The 14,752-nt window shown below is 33.9% G+C and overlaps 3 protein-coding genes across 3 annotated transcripts in view; all 3 read right to left on the reverse strand.

The window, feature by feature from the left end:
- The window catches only part of LOC119080450, a 37,306-nt gene extending 22,803 nt beyond the window's left edge, over nt 1-14,503 (reverse strand). Inside the window, exons 1-2 of the mRNA XM_037188815.1 lie at nt 14,404-14,503; nt 14,066-14,165 (exon numbers count right to left, since the gene is read on the reverse strand). Coding sequence (XP_037044710.1) covers nt 14,066-14,107 — 42 coding nt within the window. The 5' untranslated portion in view covers nt 14,108-14,165; nt 14,404-14,503. The remainder of the gene's footprint in view (nt 1-14,065; nt 14,166-14,403) is intronic.
- On the reverse strand, nt 3,598-4,643 carry LOC119080512. Its single transcript, XM_037188922.1, has 2 exons — nt 4,119-4,643; nt 3,598-4,062 (listed from the first exon to the last, which is right to left on the reverse strand). Exons 1-2 carry the CDS (start codon nt 4,524-4,526, stop codon nt 3,682-3,684), a joined length of 789 nt encoding a protein of 262 aa, XP_037044817.1. The 5' UTR covers nt 4,527-4,643; the 3' UTR covers nt 3,598-3,681.
- LOC119080501 (cytolethal distending toxin subunit B-like) lies at nt 6,951-8,086 on the reverse strand. Its single transcript, XM_037188900.1, has 2 exons — nt 7,940-8,086; nt 6,951-7,867 (listed from the first exon to the last, which is right to left on the reverse strand). Exons 1-2 carry the CDS (start codon nt 7,970-7,972, stop codon nt 7,007-7,009), a joined length of 894 nt encoding a protein of 297 aa, XP_037044795.1. The 5' UTR covers nt 7,973-8,086; the 3' UTR covers nt 6,951-7,006.
- Nucleotides 14,504-14,752: the final 249 nt, after the last annotated feature.

Genomic DNA, 14,752 nt, shown 5'->3' on the forward strand with positions numbered 1-14,752 from the left:
AAAAATTTACTTTTCGCATCGCCGTTGCAGAAATGCCATTTGAACTTTTTCGATATATTCTGAATATCGTCTGCCCGATTCAACAATGTTTTTATAATACACCTTTTCCTTATCGTCTGCTCTGCGGTCACGCTTGTCTGCATTTATTCTGCTTCAAATGCTTCTCGACATTCGTCTAACTTGGCACTAATAAAATTGAGTTACTTTTCACGGTCAGTTAATTACAAATTAATTAAATCTACGAATATATTGTCTCGTGATGGATTTTGTACACGCGGTATATATGGGTATTTATAATGTTTTCGCTTTTTTCGTTTCAAAATTAAATCGCACCTTCCACATGATTGCCTTTTTCACATTTTATTTGCAACGAAAAGAAGCAAAGAAGAAAAAAACGTATCGCTGCTCTTCCGTTGTAATTTAATTTTCAGCTTTTAAATAAGAAAATACAATTGGAAATGATTGGATAACATTCAATATATATAAACAATGCATGCATGAGCTTAATATATACAAACTGTGTTCCGGTCATATCGTGTATATAATAAACACAAAAGCGTGTGTCTTACAGTAATTATGTTTTTTTTTGTTATTCGTTTCCACGATGTCCAACATTCTCGCTTACGTCAAATTAAATTCTTTTCATCATTATTTTATGATTTAAATATTACGATATAATTGATGTTATTTTCATGACCCGCGCGCAATCACTTTTACCACTTCAAATTTCTTTGTACCTAATACCACAACGGATCAGTATTCGATTGAACCGTATATACACTGGAACAATGAAAGATTTTTTTCTCTTTCGAAAATCTAACAGACACGATAAAAGTGAATTTATTTAAATTAGCTTTAAATAAATGACAGCAATAGAAGAACTAACATAGTCAATAATAGCGCAAAAAAAATGAGACATAACAATAACGTGCAGACGTAATGAACCATAGCTTAAATTGGTCGAAATGTAAATATATCTTTGAAGATATGATTTTTTTTTGTCGTTCATCATTACTGCTACAAACGTGTCGATCAATTTCGATAAATGCACTGCAGGAATTTGATAGGTGACTCAGATTGTAATTACCCCAGTAGTAGCTGGATTAAAATCAATGAAAAATTGTTGAATGATTTTCAACGAAACGAGAGGCGAGGCCTAATTAGATTGTATTACTAGCCTGTTACATCTGTTATCTACAACGACGACAAAAATAATGACAAGAATGACAAGTTCTGGGTAATATGGACCTTTATATAGTAAAATGCATGTTTTAAAAAAATGAAGTACAAGATTTGAAATCAAACTATTAGGAATACTTTTATCGATGGAAGTAGTAGACCCGATAATAATACTTGTCATGTGTTTCCCTACCGTCTGTTTCAGGCTAAGAGCACATTGCTTTGACCTAATACAGCTATTTTGCTAACTAGCTAGTAAATGGGCTTGTTTTGCACACTAGATGTGAGTTTGCCGATACGAGCGGAGCGAGTTCGGCAACACTTCGTGTGCGCAAAACCCCATTTTCTAACGTGTTAGCAACAAGATTTTATCTACTGTTAGTTGAAATATTCATAATTTTCAAGTAAAACACATCAACACAAAATCCTGCTACACATGATCGTAGTAGGATTCTGTCAATTGCGTGCGCATAAGTTGCTATATTGGTTATTATATGCATAAAGAATATAGCTAAAAATATAAACTTATGCGCACGGAAATTTTAGTGTGTAAATTGACTGTCTTTGCTAACTATATTCATGCTGAAAATTATGAATTTTTTCAACTTACAGTAGATAAAAATTCCTATAAATATGAACTCAGCGGAACGGTTTTTTTATATACCTGAGAGACGTAAGTTAAGTCGGGTTTTTTAAATTTACTGCACTAATGTGCCCCGGTGTATACCACATTTGCCCATTTATGCAGTAGATTAAGTTATGGTAAATACTAATGAAGTAATAGTACATTTTCTACCTTGGTGTATATTTCGAGAATAACTTCGTATGTACAATTGTATATAACGAGCGCCAGCGAGTGTATATACAATTGTACATAAGAAGTGATTCGAGAAATATACACCAAGGTAGAACAATGTTTTATCTCCTGCAAGCTGATATTTCATACATTAGCGAAATAACCACAAAAATTTGGATTTAAAATTAATTAATTAAGCATGTTGTTTTAAAACGCATTCACAACAAAAAAAACATCATACAGAGAATCCTTTATTTACTTACTCACACACATATACTATCCACCTCAACATTTCGTTCAAATCACATCATTCCGACTACTCTGATTATTTGATCGATGTAGAAGTGACTAACGAACCACTACCGACACCAATTGCATCGTGTTATGTGATTTGTTGGCGTAGTGGACAGCATGTTTGGTTGATATGCTGCTGGTCCCGTGTTCGCTTCCGCCGTTCGGCGATTTTTTTTTTTTCAAATATTTAGATGGAAAGTAAATTTACCCTAGGTGGGTTATGTGTGAATTATCCAATCGTATAGGCTGTGGTTATGTATGTGTTTGTGTTTATATGCAGAAACGCGTAATGTATGAAATATCAGCTTGCAGGAGATAAAAGATTTTATCTACCTAGGTGAAATAATAGCAGTGAAAAAGTGCTATTATTTCGCCGTCGGTAGATAAAATAGCGTATTCACCTCTGTCCAAATGTTTATTTAGACACTTGGGGTTATACCATTCGCCTTCGGCTCATGCAATAACTCCCCAAGTGTCTAAATAAACATGTGGACAGAGGTGAATAATCTACTATTGTATCGATAATGTTAAACACTTAATTAAGAGAAGCAACGGATTCAATAATTAATCATATATGCTGGTTAAATGTTATCACCACAAACATTTTAAATTCCAAAGACAATACCTCACATTGTTATTTACAACAGTTTTATTGATTTTCATTGCACTGACATCAATCTGAATTACTATAAGGTGTATGCATAAAATAATAGACAGAACTTCATAATAATGATTGGAAATAAATTTGTTATTTTATTGGTTTGGTACGAAAACGAAAAAAAAAACTTTTAAATGCACAGAATTTACCGACTTCTGTAAATTAAATAAATATTCTAAAGTTTATAGCATTGCTAACGACGACAGTTATGAGTTGCATGGAATTATTTACGATGAGAATACCGAGATATTGGTTAAGGATAAGTAATACATACTTCATTGGTTGGTTTACGTTACATGTTTGATTACACAACAATTTTCCAAGGATGAATAGAGTTTTGGTTGCTTGTTAAGATTTATCGCAAGCAACACAAGTGATTGTCGAAGGACAGAGGATGTTGTTATTTTCGATAATGAATTGTAATTTACTAACGAAGTAGGGTTGTTTCTCCATAGTGAAATTGAGCCATCGATTAACATTGGGGTATTAACATTCTTAGATTATGTGCCACTGAGTCTAATGCAACAAGATAACCTTCCAACTATGCCATCTGCTATCAACAGCTACGACCAAAATATAGTGATCTCATATAGTCAAATGAATGGTAAAACACACGAAGAAAAAGATTCTGTGTTAAGTGCTATGCGGGCAAATGATGCAAAAGTAGTAATAGATTTAATGAGCTCTTTCCGAAAATTTTAGGTCTTAAAATATCTAGCACGTAAAACACATTAGAGAAGTGTTCGTTTGGAGTTTACTGTTTGGTCAAATTAACATCAAATTTTCCCCAGTCAAATACATTATCCGGCAGAAAGTCATATGGATGTGGCCAAACATTCGTTTCGTAATCGAAAAATTCTGGAACACAACAGAAAATGTCCGCAAATTCTGTGATTGATTGCAGTGAAGGTATTCTTAAAATTTTCTCCAGCAACTCTATTTGGGGCAACATTTCCACATCGTCCGTTTTGATGTGCGAAGTATCGTCAATGGTCGCTGGATTCTCGACTATTTGCAGACAAATTTTAGTCACTTTTTCGATAATATTTCCGATCAGTTCGTGGTCTTCCAGATTTTCGGATGAGAACTTTTCATTTGGGATGGCGTATGCATAATACATTTTTCCGAAAAATCTCTGAAAAAAATGTGCTCTTGATTCAAAAAGCGTTGACATCGAATCGTTCGACTAACCCTATTTGAATTGTTGTAAATTAGCACGACCTTGCCTTCAGCAAAGAACTCTTTTGTAGCACCGCTGAATGATTTCATAAAATTTCCAATATTCTCTTCTCCGCCTTCAACCATATACACCGAATATTCACTGTAGAACATCATCAGTCCTGTCAATTTATCACTAGTAGCCGCTTGATTGGACGCAATGACCAGTTTATTTAATGTTTTTCGAAGTTCTTTAACTCGGTCTTTTTTATCCGAATGTATGTGATGCACCACAAAAATTATGCGTTGATGGTAGTTCTGTTTTCCTGCACACAGCATGTTATCTTTTACATGGTCAGCTACGGTACGTCGTTTCTGATATTGAGGTACTTCTTGAGCCGGCCGACGAGGCGATGATTTTTTCGTAACTTTAACGTTCATGATTGGACAGATTAACGAAACAAACTGAATTTCCAAAAGCTATAACCAGCTTGGATCGGAAAGGATTATTATCGATCAAACATTAATTTTAAAAGTTGTAAACAAAACATGTCTGTAACTGTGGTTACTGAGTTGATATAAATACTCGGTTTGCAGGATGATCTCACGTTCGTTTATTGTTATTTGTTCGTAAAACTTATTGATCATTCATCAAGTTTGGAGGAATATTTTTAGAAAAATAAATGAAGAAGACAATCCAACAAAAACGAAACAAAGAAATATTTCTTTTATAAAAGAAAGACTAGAAGCGGAATGGAATTGCAGTTCTTTCTTTTTAGCCCCGTACGAAGTACTGGGGGCTTATAAGATTAATATGCCGTTTGTAACACGTCGAATTGGAAGCAGACAGTAAGGGCAAAGCTTTTGGTTATGTTCATAGATGACGAATCCGCAATAAAAAAAATGTCCGTCCGTCCGTCCGTCCGTCCGTGACCCCTCTAGCTTGAGCAAATCACAACCTTTTTTCAAAATTCTTTTTTTCCCCGATTGGTATCGACAAAAGTAAGGTCAAGTTCGAAAATGGGCATGGTAGGGTCGGCCCTTCCAGAGCTAGGGCCCTATAGGTGTTTTTCAGTCTTTCGACGATATCTACCGAAATACGCACGTAATAGCTGCTTGTGATATATCAAATGAAAGGTATTGACGAGTAGAACAAAGTTGCTGAACATTGTTTTTGTGTAGGATGCAACGCGAGCTTGTTGGGAGGGCTCAAAGGTCGTTACTCGGCCCTAAGTGTTTTTTCCACATAAATCGAGTAAATCTCATCCGATTTTGCCAGATTTAGTTTTTTATGGAAGGTAATTGAATACCGAAAAGAACGTGGCGAAAAAAGTTTCAAATTTGGGCCCTTGGACTAAGGCCGCTACTCGGCCCTAAGTGTTTTTTGCACATAAATCGAGTAAATCTCATCCGATTTTGCTAGATTTTGTTTTATTTGAGAGATAATTGAATACCGAATAGAATGATGGCAAAAAATGTTTCAAATTTGGGCCCTTGGACTAAGGCCGCTACTCGGCCCTAAGTGTTTTTTGCACATAAATCGAGTAAATCTCATCCGATTTTGCTAGATTTAGTTTTTTATGGAAGGTAATTGAATACCGAAAAGAACGTGGCGAATAAAGTTTAAAATTTGGGCCCTTGGACTAAGGCCGCTACTCGGCCCTAAGTGTTTTTTGCACATAAATCGAGTAAATCTCATCCGATTTTGCTAGATTTTGTTTCATTTGAGAGATAATTGAATGCCGAATAGAATGATGGCAAAAAAAGTTTCAAATTTGGGCCCTTGGACTAAGGCCGCTACTCGGCCCTAAGTGTTTTTTGCACATAAATCGAGTAAATCTCATCCGATTTTGCTAGTTTTTGTTTTTTATGGAAGGTAATTGAATACCGAAAAGAACGTGGCGAATAAAGTTTAAAATTTGGGCCCTTGGACTAAGGCCGCTACTCGGCCCTAAGTGTTTTTTGCACATAAATCGAGTAAATCTCATCCGATTTTGCTAGATTTAGTTTTTTATGGAAGGTAATTGAATACCGAAAAGAACGTGGCGAAAAATTTTTCAAATTTGGGCCCTTGGACTAAGGCCGCTACTCGGCCCTAAGTGTTTTTTGCACATAAATCGAGTAAATCTCATCCGATTTTGCTAGTTTTTGTTTCATTTGAGAGATAGTTGAATGCCGAATAGAATGATGGCAAAAAAAGTTTCAAATTTGCGCCCTTGGACTAAGGCCGCTACTCGGCCCTAAGTGCTTTTTGCACATAAATCGAGTAAATCTCAACCGATTTTGCTAGTTTTTGTTTTATTTGAGAGGTAATTGAATACCCAATGGAAAGTTGGCAAAAAAATTTGGGTCGTAAATTGTTGGTTTTATTTGAGAGGTACTTCGTACGGGCTTTCGTAATTGCGCTATGCGCAATTTTAAAAATGAACACTTTCAGTAAATTTGACCATGCCCAACTTGACTTGCATTTTGGTAACAGACGCATTAGAGGGTTGTAGACGTATTAGGGTTCCGGGCGTATTACGGCTACGGACGTATTATGGTTACGGACGAAATAGGATTACGGATCGTACGGGGCTAAGTCGCAGCAAACGCTCCGACTGTTCTGATGCCTTGTTTAAATCATCCGACCTATCATTCACTTTATGATGCTCACGATATAATCGCCGATAATTATGGGGTACGCTGCTATAACGAGACCACCAAATTGAATAATAAATAACGATAGCGACTAACGTTAAAATTATGATTTTTATGATTTTAAATTGCTGGTTTGCCGTTAAAAAACACCCTTCACATAGTATAGTGCGAGCACAATGTGATGACTGTTCGGCATCATTTCATGGAATTTACGTAAAATAAAAATTTAATGGATCTTTAGTCTTTATTCGTAATCAACAATTTCAATTCCAACCAAACCACTATTTTGCTTCGAATTTTACCGGATAATGATCAGACCAAGATTGTTGGATAACAGTTGCACTGAAAGTCATTGCTTGAAATTTTCTTATTGTAGCTGGCGTTACTTTTAGTGTATTTATTCCACCAAACGCATAGTCTAGAGTACTTCCACTTCGTTGCGTAGGCAAATGTGGAAAAATTTTGGTGACTTCGATAGACGTAACTGCTGGAGGATTGTTAGACGCTGGCACTTTATTGAAATCGCCCATGATCATAAACGATTCTCCGTGTTCTTGTTTAATATGTTTCAAAATACTTTCAACGGTTTTATGCGATGGATTCGCCGCAAATGCACCAGCATGAATGCTAAAGTGATATTTTTTCTTTATCTTAATACCAATCACTGGCCTTTTCACTTTATCTTCATAAACCAAAATCACACGTTCCGCCCTTTCCTTGGATAGTATGGCTAGGCTTGTGCGTGAATTTCTCGCATTGAGCAACTCATGCAGATACACGTAATATCTGGAACCTCTGCTTCCGGTACCAGCTTGAATTTCATATTCGAATATGTCTATCGCAGTTGGTATAACTTGTCCAAAGCCGACGTGAATAATGGTTACGAATGGGCCTGGATCCGCGAACCGATCCTTCGGAATGTTTTGGTAACAATTGTTGGGATGCGTTCTACAATAATGTCTATCTATTAGCGTGAGAAACGAGCCTCCCGTTTGATCTACACCGCACTCTTGCAGAGCAAGAACGTCAAACTTATACTTTTTCAATAGTTCTTTCACGCGATTCCATTTAGCACCTTGAGTGTTCCATGTTGCTGTTTTAGTTTCAAACGCTTCTTGACATCGACAAAGAAGTGTAAAACTCTGAAGTGAAAACGGAAAAGCAACAAAGTTGTTCATGTATTGTACGTTCAAGAAATGGAATTACGAACTCACCAAAATGGCAAATGCAGAAAGCAGCAAATGCATTTTCTATGCTGTCTTTCTTCAGTGATTTTCAGTTAAAATTTGTTGCAAAAACTAACTACGATGAACCAACACAATTTCGTTTTGTTAGAAGACGTTCTTTTCAAAGATAATGTAAGATCGAATGTAATAAGTGGAATAAGATCTTTGCGTACATAATATAGACGAAAAAAATGCTCCAAATCAATTTCACAATATAGAGAAGAGCGGATTCGCGCTCTTTTTTTAACATTACCCGACCTAACTCGAAATACCGATTTTTTTATTCATCCTGAGTTAATATTTTAAGCAACTGGAAGTCTTCAATCGACTAAGTCTGTGCACTAAAGAGGTTACATTACAGTACTAATGCTTATGATGCTAAGCAATAATATCACCATATCAACGATCAATGATGGCTACGATAATAATCGTCGTTTACATTTGAGAAAAACTGTAATCCTACGGCAGATCGCCCATCCAACGTTCACATTTGTTCTCAAATGTACAGAGTATGTCAGGTCGGGTTACGGTTCCAGGTTAGCTCGAAAAATCGGGCAGACCGCTCAGCTCTATTGTTGTAATCAATGAAAATTTTCAGGCATTTACCTTATCTTCTTTTAAAAAAAATTAGTATTTGGTGTACATGCTCACTCAGCATAGTTAAATTATATTTGACCTATGACCAACAGAGTTGATTAAATTGTACTTTAAGTAACTGTAGGGCATCGCTAAAATTTTGCGTCTAATTGAAAGATATTCGGAAGTAATCGACGAACATTTTAATTTGTACAAGTCAATGACATAAAAAGTCATCTGGATTTATCGGGATTTATTTCGCCAAACCTACGACACACAAAATCCTCAGTTCCACCGCTCATTTTTTACAGATTGATTGCTTGATTTCTATGATCTTATTAGTTTATGCATGCATATGTACGTAATGACGTCATTACGGTTGTGTTGATCATACTGAAAATCTCTGACAGATTAGTGGGAAGTTTGAAACCCGAGCCGAAGACAAGGTCTCCTATTACGTCTGTGATGTCTTACACATCTGTCCTTTAGGTCCTATCGTCTTGTTTTGTAATGTCACCATACCGACCATCTTCAAGTTAAAATTTAACATTCACAGCATTTGTATCAAAATAATTTATTGTGTTTAAGGTTATCGTTGGTTGGCTGGCTGTTATTTAAATAAAGTTTTATTTAATAAATTTACTTTAATGAATGCGTTATTCCCGCTTCTTGTCAGTGAGACGGGTCTCAAAAAAAATGAATTTGTTGACTTTTATTATCTAATAATTATCTATTTTCTCTTCAGCTAGTCCTACTTATCTACTTGGCTATCTATCCATTGTAATTATCTATAATTTTTGACTGGGGCTGACCCCTTAATTTTTTTGAGTTTAATTGTTCGCTAGCCCTCATGCATAGCATACCCTATTTTTTTCTATTTTGATTAGTTACACAAAATCGTTTGATTTGGAATCCAAAAAAGAGAAAGCGATGAAAAGATACGTAGAACTGTCCAATCTCGGACAAGTAACACATTAATGCTTAGGGATTCGTATTTCTTTACAAATTATATCTTTCTAAGCGAATTCTTTGTGGATTTGAGTTGTGAATTCTTTGAATTGGATCTTTTAAGGACTTCAAGAAAACATAATTGTTTGTCACATTGAATATGCCAATACAAATGACAATTGTTCAATGAGTAACGCTAAGTGTTAAAATCTATTACTTCATGGGATTTAACATACGCTTTGCTATATAAAAGAGAACAACTAGTCTGACCTGAACTTTATTATAGTTATCGTTGTTGATAACAGATGACTAGCCTTACTGGCCAAGATGGTTTAATGTTTACCATTTTTTCAATGTAAATTTTACAATTCCAATTTCTAATCCATGTTAACAAAAGTGTTTAACGCACCCGCAATCGCACGATTCCATTTATCTAAATGTCCGCCAAAATTCATAAGTTTTTAAGTAAATATAAAAAATCAGTGTCAGTATGAATGGTATGACTCAGGCAAAGATTAAAGATCTTTTACATTTACAATTAACATTCTTTATATCCCAAATATTGTTTTAATAGAGTAACTTAAGTAGAGTGACACTCCGTCATTCAAATAGAACGTATCTAAGTATAAATGTTCGATGCTGAATTTACGAACAAATAATATTAAGATTATGGATGATAAATGATTGACTCACATTACGTTCGGTGTACGCGCAACACCGAACAATAAATATTTGTCACTGATATTCGCTTGGAATTTTAATAGACTTAAAATTGACTTTTATTTCAAACACTCAAATAGGTAGCAAGGTTAAGTTTGTTGATTTTTTTTAAATATTTTTTATTTGTGAAAAGACATTTTAAATGAATTTAAATAAGCAACAAACTGAGCATTATGCTATTTTAAGAACTCACATTACATTTTTGAATAATAGATTTTTTTTTTTAGTTTCAATTTTGGCAACTCGTGGTGGTCGCGGTGGTCACAACAATCAAAATCGAAATCCGAAAAAATGAGAACATTTTCTATTATTCAAAATTTGAATCATACATCTCTACGTGGTTGTCGTATCGCACTGTAAAAAAATAGATGTGTGATGTGCCTTGACAATGATAATAAATAATAAAAAATTAATTTCGTATGCAAAATCAACATCACTTGAGCCTATTAAATTTAAATTCAATCAGCCTCGGTGCTTTCCGTGTAGGTATTTTTATGTTGTGGGAAAATATGCAAATGTGCAGATGACGGCTATTTACTTCATTTAAAAGAAAAAAAATATTTTCATTGTTCGTGATGTAGATATCAGTAGATAGTTAGACATTTTTCATGTCATCTCTACTATATTGTGGATTCAGTTATACTGTTTCGATACTGAGAGCTTACTGTATCGCCCCAGCACAGACCGTTCAATCTCAAGAACCAAATAGTGAAACTTTCCGTAATTTCTAATAGAATTCTTTTCGTTAATTCAAACAACTGTTGTTATAACCTATTAAAATGATAAGCAAGCTGTAGTTGAGGCTTGGTAGTAACCCTTCATTACAAGTTCCTGCTTTTCTCCGCAGGATGGCTATGGCGTCTCATTGAGAATTATATTCTGAAAATCACTGAAATTAAAATTTACGAAAACTTTGCTGAAATTTACCGATACTTTTTGTTTAGTAAATGTCGGTAATTTTCAATGATTTCAATCAATAAAATCTAAATAAAATGTCCGGGAATATAGTATTTTTTATAGAAAATAAAATTACTAAAAGTTAACAATAATTGCCATTTTACGTTGATACCGGCAACCGGTATCCAAACTTAGGGTTTCACAAAGTTATCTGAAGGACGGAAAGGCTAAGAAATACCAGAACAAGTTTCTTTGACAGAAAATACAAATTAAGAGGCACTGTGTACAAATGCTTCAATTGAAAGTTTTAATTTGACTGCACGGTGTGCCTGAGCCTATTTTTAGTAATATTTCTTGCGAATTTTCGTTTTTAGATACCATAAGAAATGTATTTGACAAAAATTAGCACGACGTGATTTTGATAAAATTTACGAAAATTGGTTGTCTCAGAATCATAAAAATAAAGTTCGTTGTGTATAGAATTAAGCGATTGATGCAAAAATGGATAAAAATTGACTAAAAATGACCATTTTCGTAAATTTTTTAAAAATACGCCCGATGCGCCTTGCTAATTTCACATACATTTCAAATGGCGTCTAATAAGAACCGAAATATGTGAAAATTGTCACTAAAAATCGGTTCAGGCACACCGTGACTATTTATTTAGCGTATGATTATCAATAAAAACAAAATAATCGGATAAAGCAAAATACGAAGTAAATCTGGATTCTATGAAGAATATCCACGGATCGTCTGTAATTATTTATTTTCACGTAAAAAGCTTTCAAAGCAGAAACATATACTAAAAAGATAGTTAACGAACTGATAAATAATATAAGTAGTCGAGTCATGGGGCAGCATGGACTCTGTTTGTGCTTAAATGTGTCCTTTACTTGTACAGCTATATCAAAAATGATACTTTTAGGCACACAAATTGTATTGTTGCAACAATAAATTATTTCGGCCAACAAAAAAGCGAGGGGTTGCTCACTCTTTTTGATTAGCCTGTTTTACTAGACCTTATCAAAAATCGTATCGTAGTTACACATCGTGATAAAGCAATGAAATGTAGTCATTTACCTTGGTAAATCACGGCGAATCACGGTAAATCACAATTTTAATTTTTGGTAAATCAAAGTGAGCAGCCCCTCGCAAAAAAACCTTCAGAATTAATCTTTAACTATATATGGCTTTAACAGTACTTGATAAGCTAAGCAAAAAAAAATGACAGTCTTGAATTCCTCGATTGTTTCCCAATAGAAAACTCACTTATTGAGCAAATAGTTTTGAAAAAAGGACGGATACAGAACTCAATTTTATAGAATCAATTAGCTGGCTTTTGAAGGTAAATCGAAGACTATTACTTTAAACTCCCATACGTGATATTATTATTCATATTATGCATGAATCCAAATCTTGTGCATAAATTCATTTGCAAAGTATTTTAAATTTATTAAAATAAAAGTGAATTACTTGCGGCGCTTTGTAATATGAATGTGATTTAATTATGTGCGAAGCCATAAACGCTAAAAGAGTTTGTCTTCAATAATTTAACATCAACGGTGTGCATAGGCTGTTGATGTTTTTGTTTATTTTGACATCGTATATCCAAACAAAACACAAAACATCACATCGTCTTCGAACCAATTTTGAATGATTGATATCGTTGAATTAACAGATGATGTGATGGATCGGTCGTGCATTAATTTATGCGAAAAAGGTATTTCCATGCATGATATTCAACACGTTAGAGTGTGTAGACGCTTTTAGCGTACAACATTAGCTTATGAAGCAGTCAGTATAGTGTGATCGATGTAAAAAAAAGTTTAATTTTCATTGACCATATTGGGCTGAAGAATTATGAATCATTTAGCGTATATAACACGCAAACAATCGTGGAAACATAAAAAAACTGTCACAGTGAATCGGATCAGTCATATCCGTTAATTTTTTTCAATTTTAAAATTTGATGGTTTTACGAAGAAAAATTTCAATCTTATTCTTTCAATAAAGAAATTTTTGAACGAAACTCTGGACTTTGTTTTATGAGCGAAGTAGTAATTTTTAAAGTTTTACGGCCAAAATAAAATATGAGAAATTGGGTTTAACTTTTTTTCGGGACGAGTCCTTGAACTGAAATGTATTCAAATCCTCAGTAAAATTAGTGATTTTCATTAAAGAAAAGCCATGGTGCTAGTCGATGGCAAAAATAGGGTAATTTGCAGTCATTAGACTCTAGTTATCATTATTTGTTGATTTAATGAAGGATGAGTAGATCATGATTATTAACCTGTCACATACGGCTATTCATCTGTTATCGATACACTTGTATGTAGAATTTTGAAAACCGACACATTTTCGGTTTTGTGTTTCCTTTTTTTTGTGAATTTTGCATGTATTTCTAAATGGAGAAATCAAAAGCTCAAGTAAAACACACAAAAAGAAAATCTGTCGGTTTTCAAAATTCTGTTCGTGTAACGACGACAAAAATAATGATAAGCTTTGGTTAACATTGTCCATTATATAGTAAAATACATGTTAAAAAAATTGAAGTACAAGATATGAAATCAACAGATTAAAAATAAATTGATCGATGGAAGTAAAAGACCCGATAATAACACTGGTCATTTGCACTGGTACACTAGTACACAAACGATGGCTACGGCCTGTTTTTGAAAACAATGTTTTCGTTGAATTTTCTTACAAATTTTCTTGGATTTTCCTGAACAAATAAAAGAAAATTTAACAGAATCAAGAAAATTCATTATAATCCAAGAAAATATTTTCCTAAAAGTTGGTCCTGGAGACCAAGCAAAGAAATTTAAAATGACTGAAATTGGCGAAATTTGTCTCATTTTAAGGCTCTACTTTGTCTATTACAAGTATCCAAGAAAATGAAAAAATTCTGAGAATGTAAAAATGATCCACTAAATGAATTTGTTTTTGATTTTAAGACTAATTTTTCAAACTTACCAGCAAAATAACTGCCGAAAAATAATAATTTAATTTGGCCATAGTTCCTGGCAAAATCCGTTGAGTCTCTGATATAATCCAATTTATGAGCGAATAAATCCTGAAATATTTTTAATTTTCGTTTACACAAACTGAGCACAGCAAAAAAATATTTAATTTTTTTCAAATTTTTCACGGAAGGAAAATTACAGAAAAATGTAATTTTTCACAACATATGTTTCCGTTCATGTCAAGAAAAAAAAGTGCTAACAACTGCACTCTGAATGAATGAATATGAATGAATGTACAACTTTAATTAAAAAGATAAAATGCAACTCATGTAAACGTATTATACACACACAATTTTCCGCAACAACACCTTCACATTTAACAGAGATATCCAACACGTCTTAAGTCATTGCTGGCATTAATGCCACTAAACAGCAGAAAATTGTTTATTATTATCATCATCACTGGCGAAAAAGATATATTTTTCCCACTCAGCTATACCGCAGAGTAAATCTGTAAAACCTATGATCTGAATCTGAATGAGTTTTATGTGTGTGTTCCAAAAGAACCATAAAATTACATCAACAACAGCGAATGAAAACCACTATACTTCTGCAAAAGTTGCATATATTACGGTTACAGTCCATAATAAAAAGAAATAAAATTTTACAAAAACAAATTTTGTTATGGAAAAAGAGA

Source organism: Bradysia coprophila, unplaced genomic scaffold, assembly GCF_014529535.1.
Source record: "Bradysia coprophila strain Holo2 unplaced genomic scaffold, BU_Bcop_v1 contig_350, whole genome shotgun sequence".
NCBI lineage: Eukaryota > Metazoa > Arthropoda > Insecta > Diptera > Sciaridae > Bradysia > Bradysia coprophila.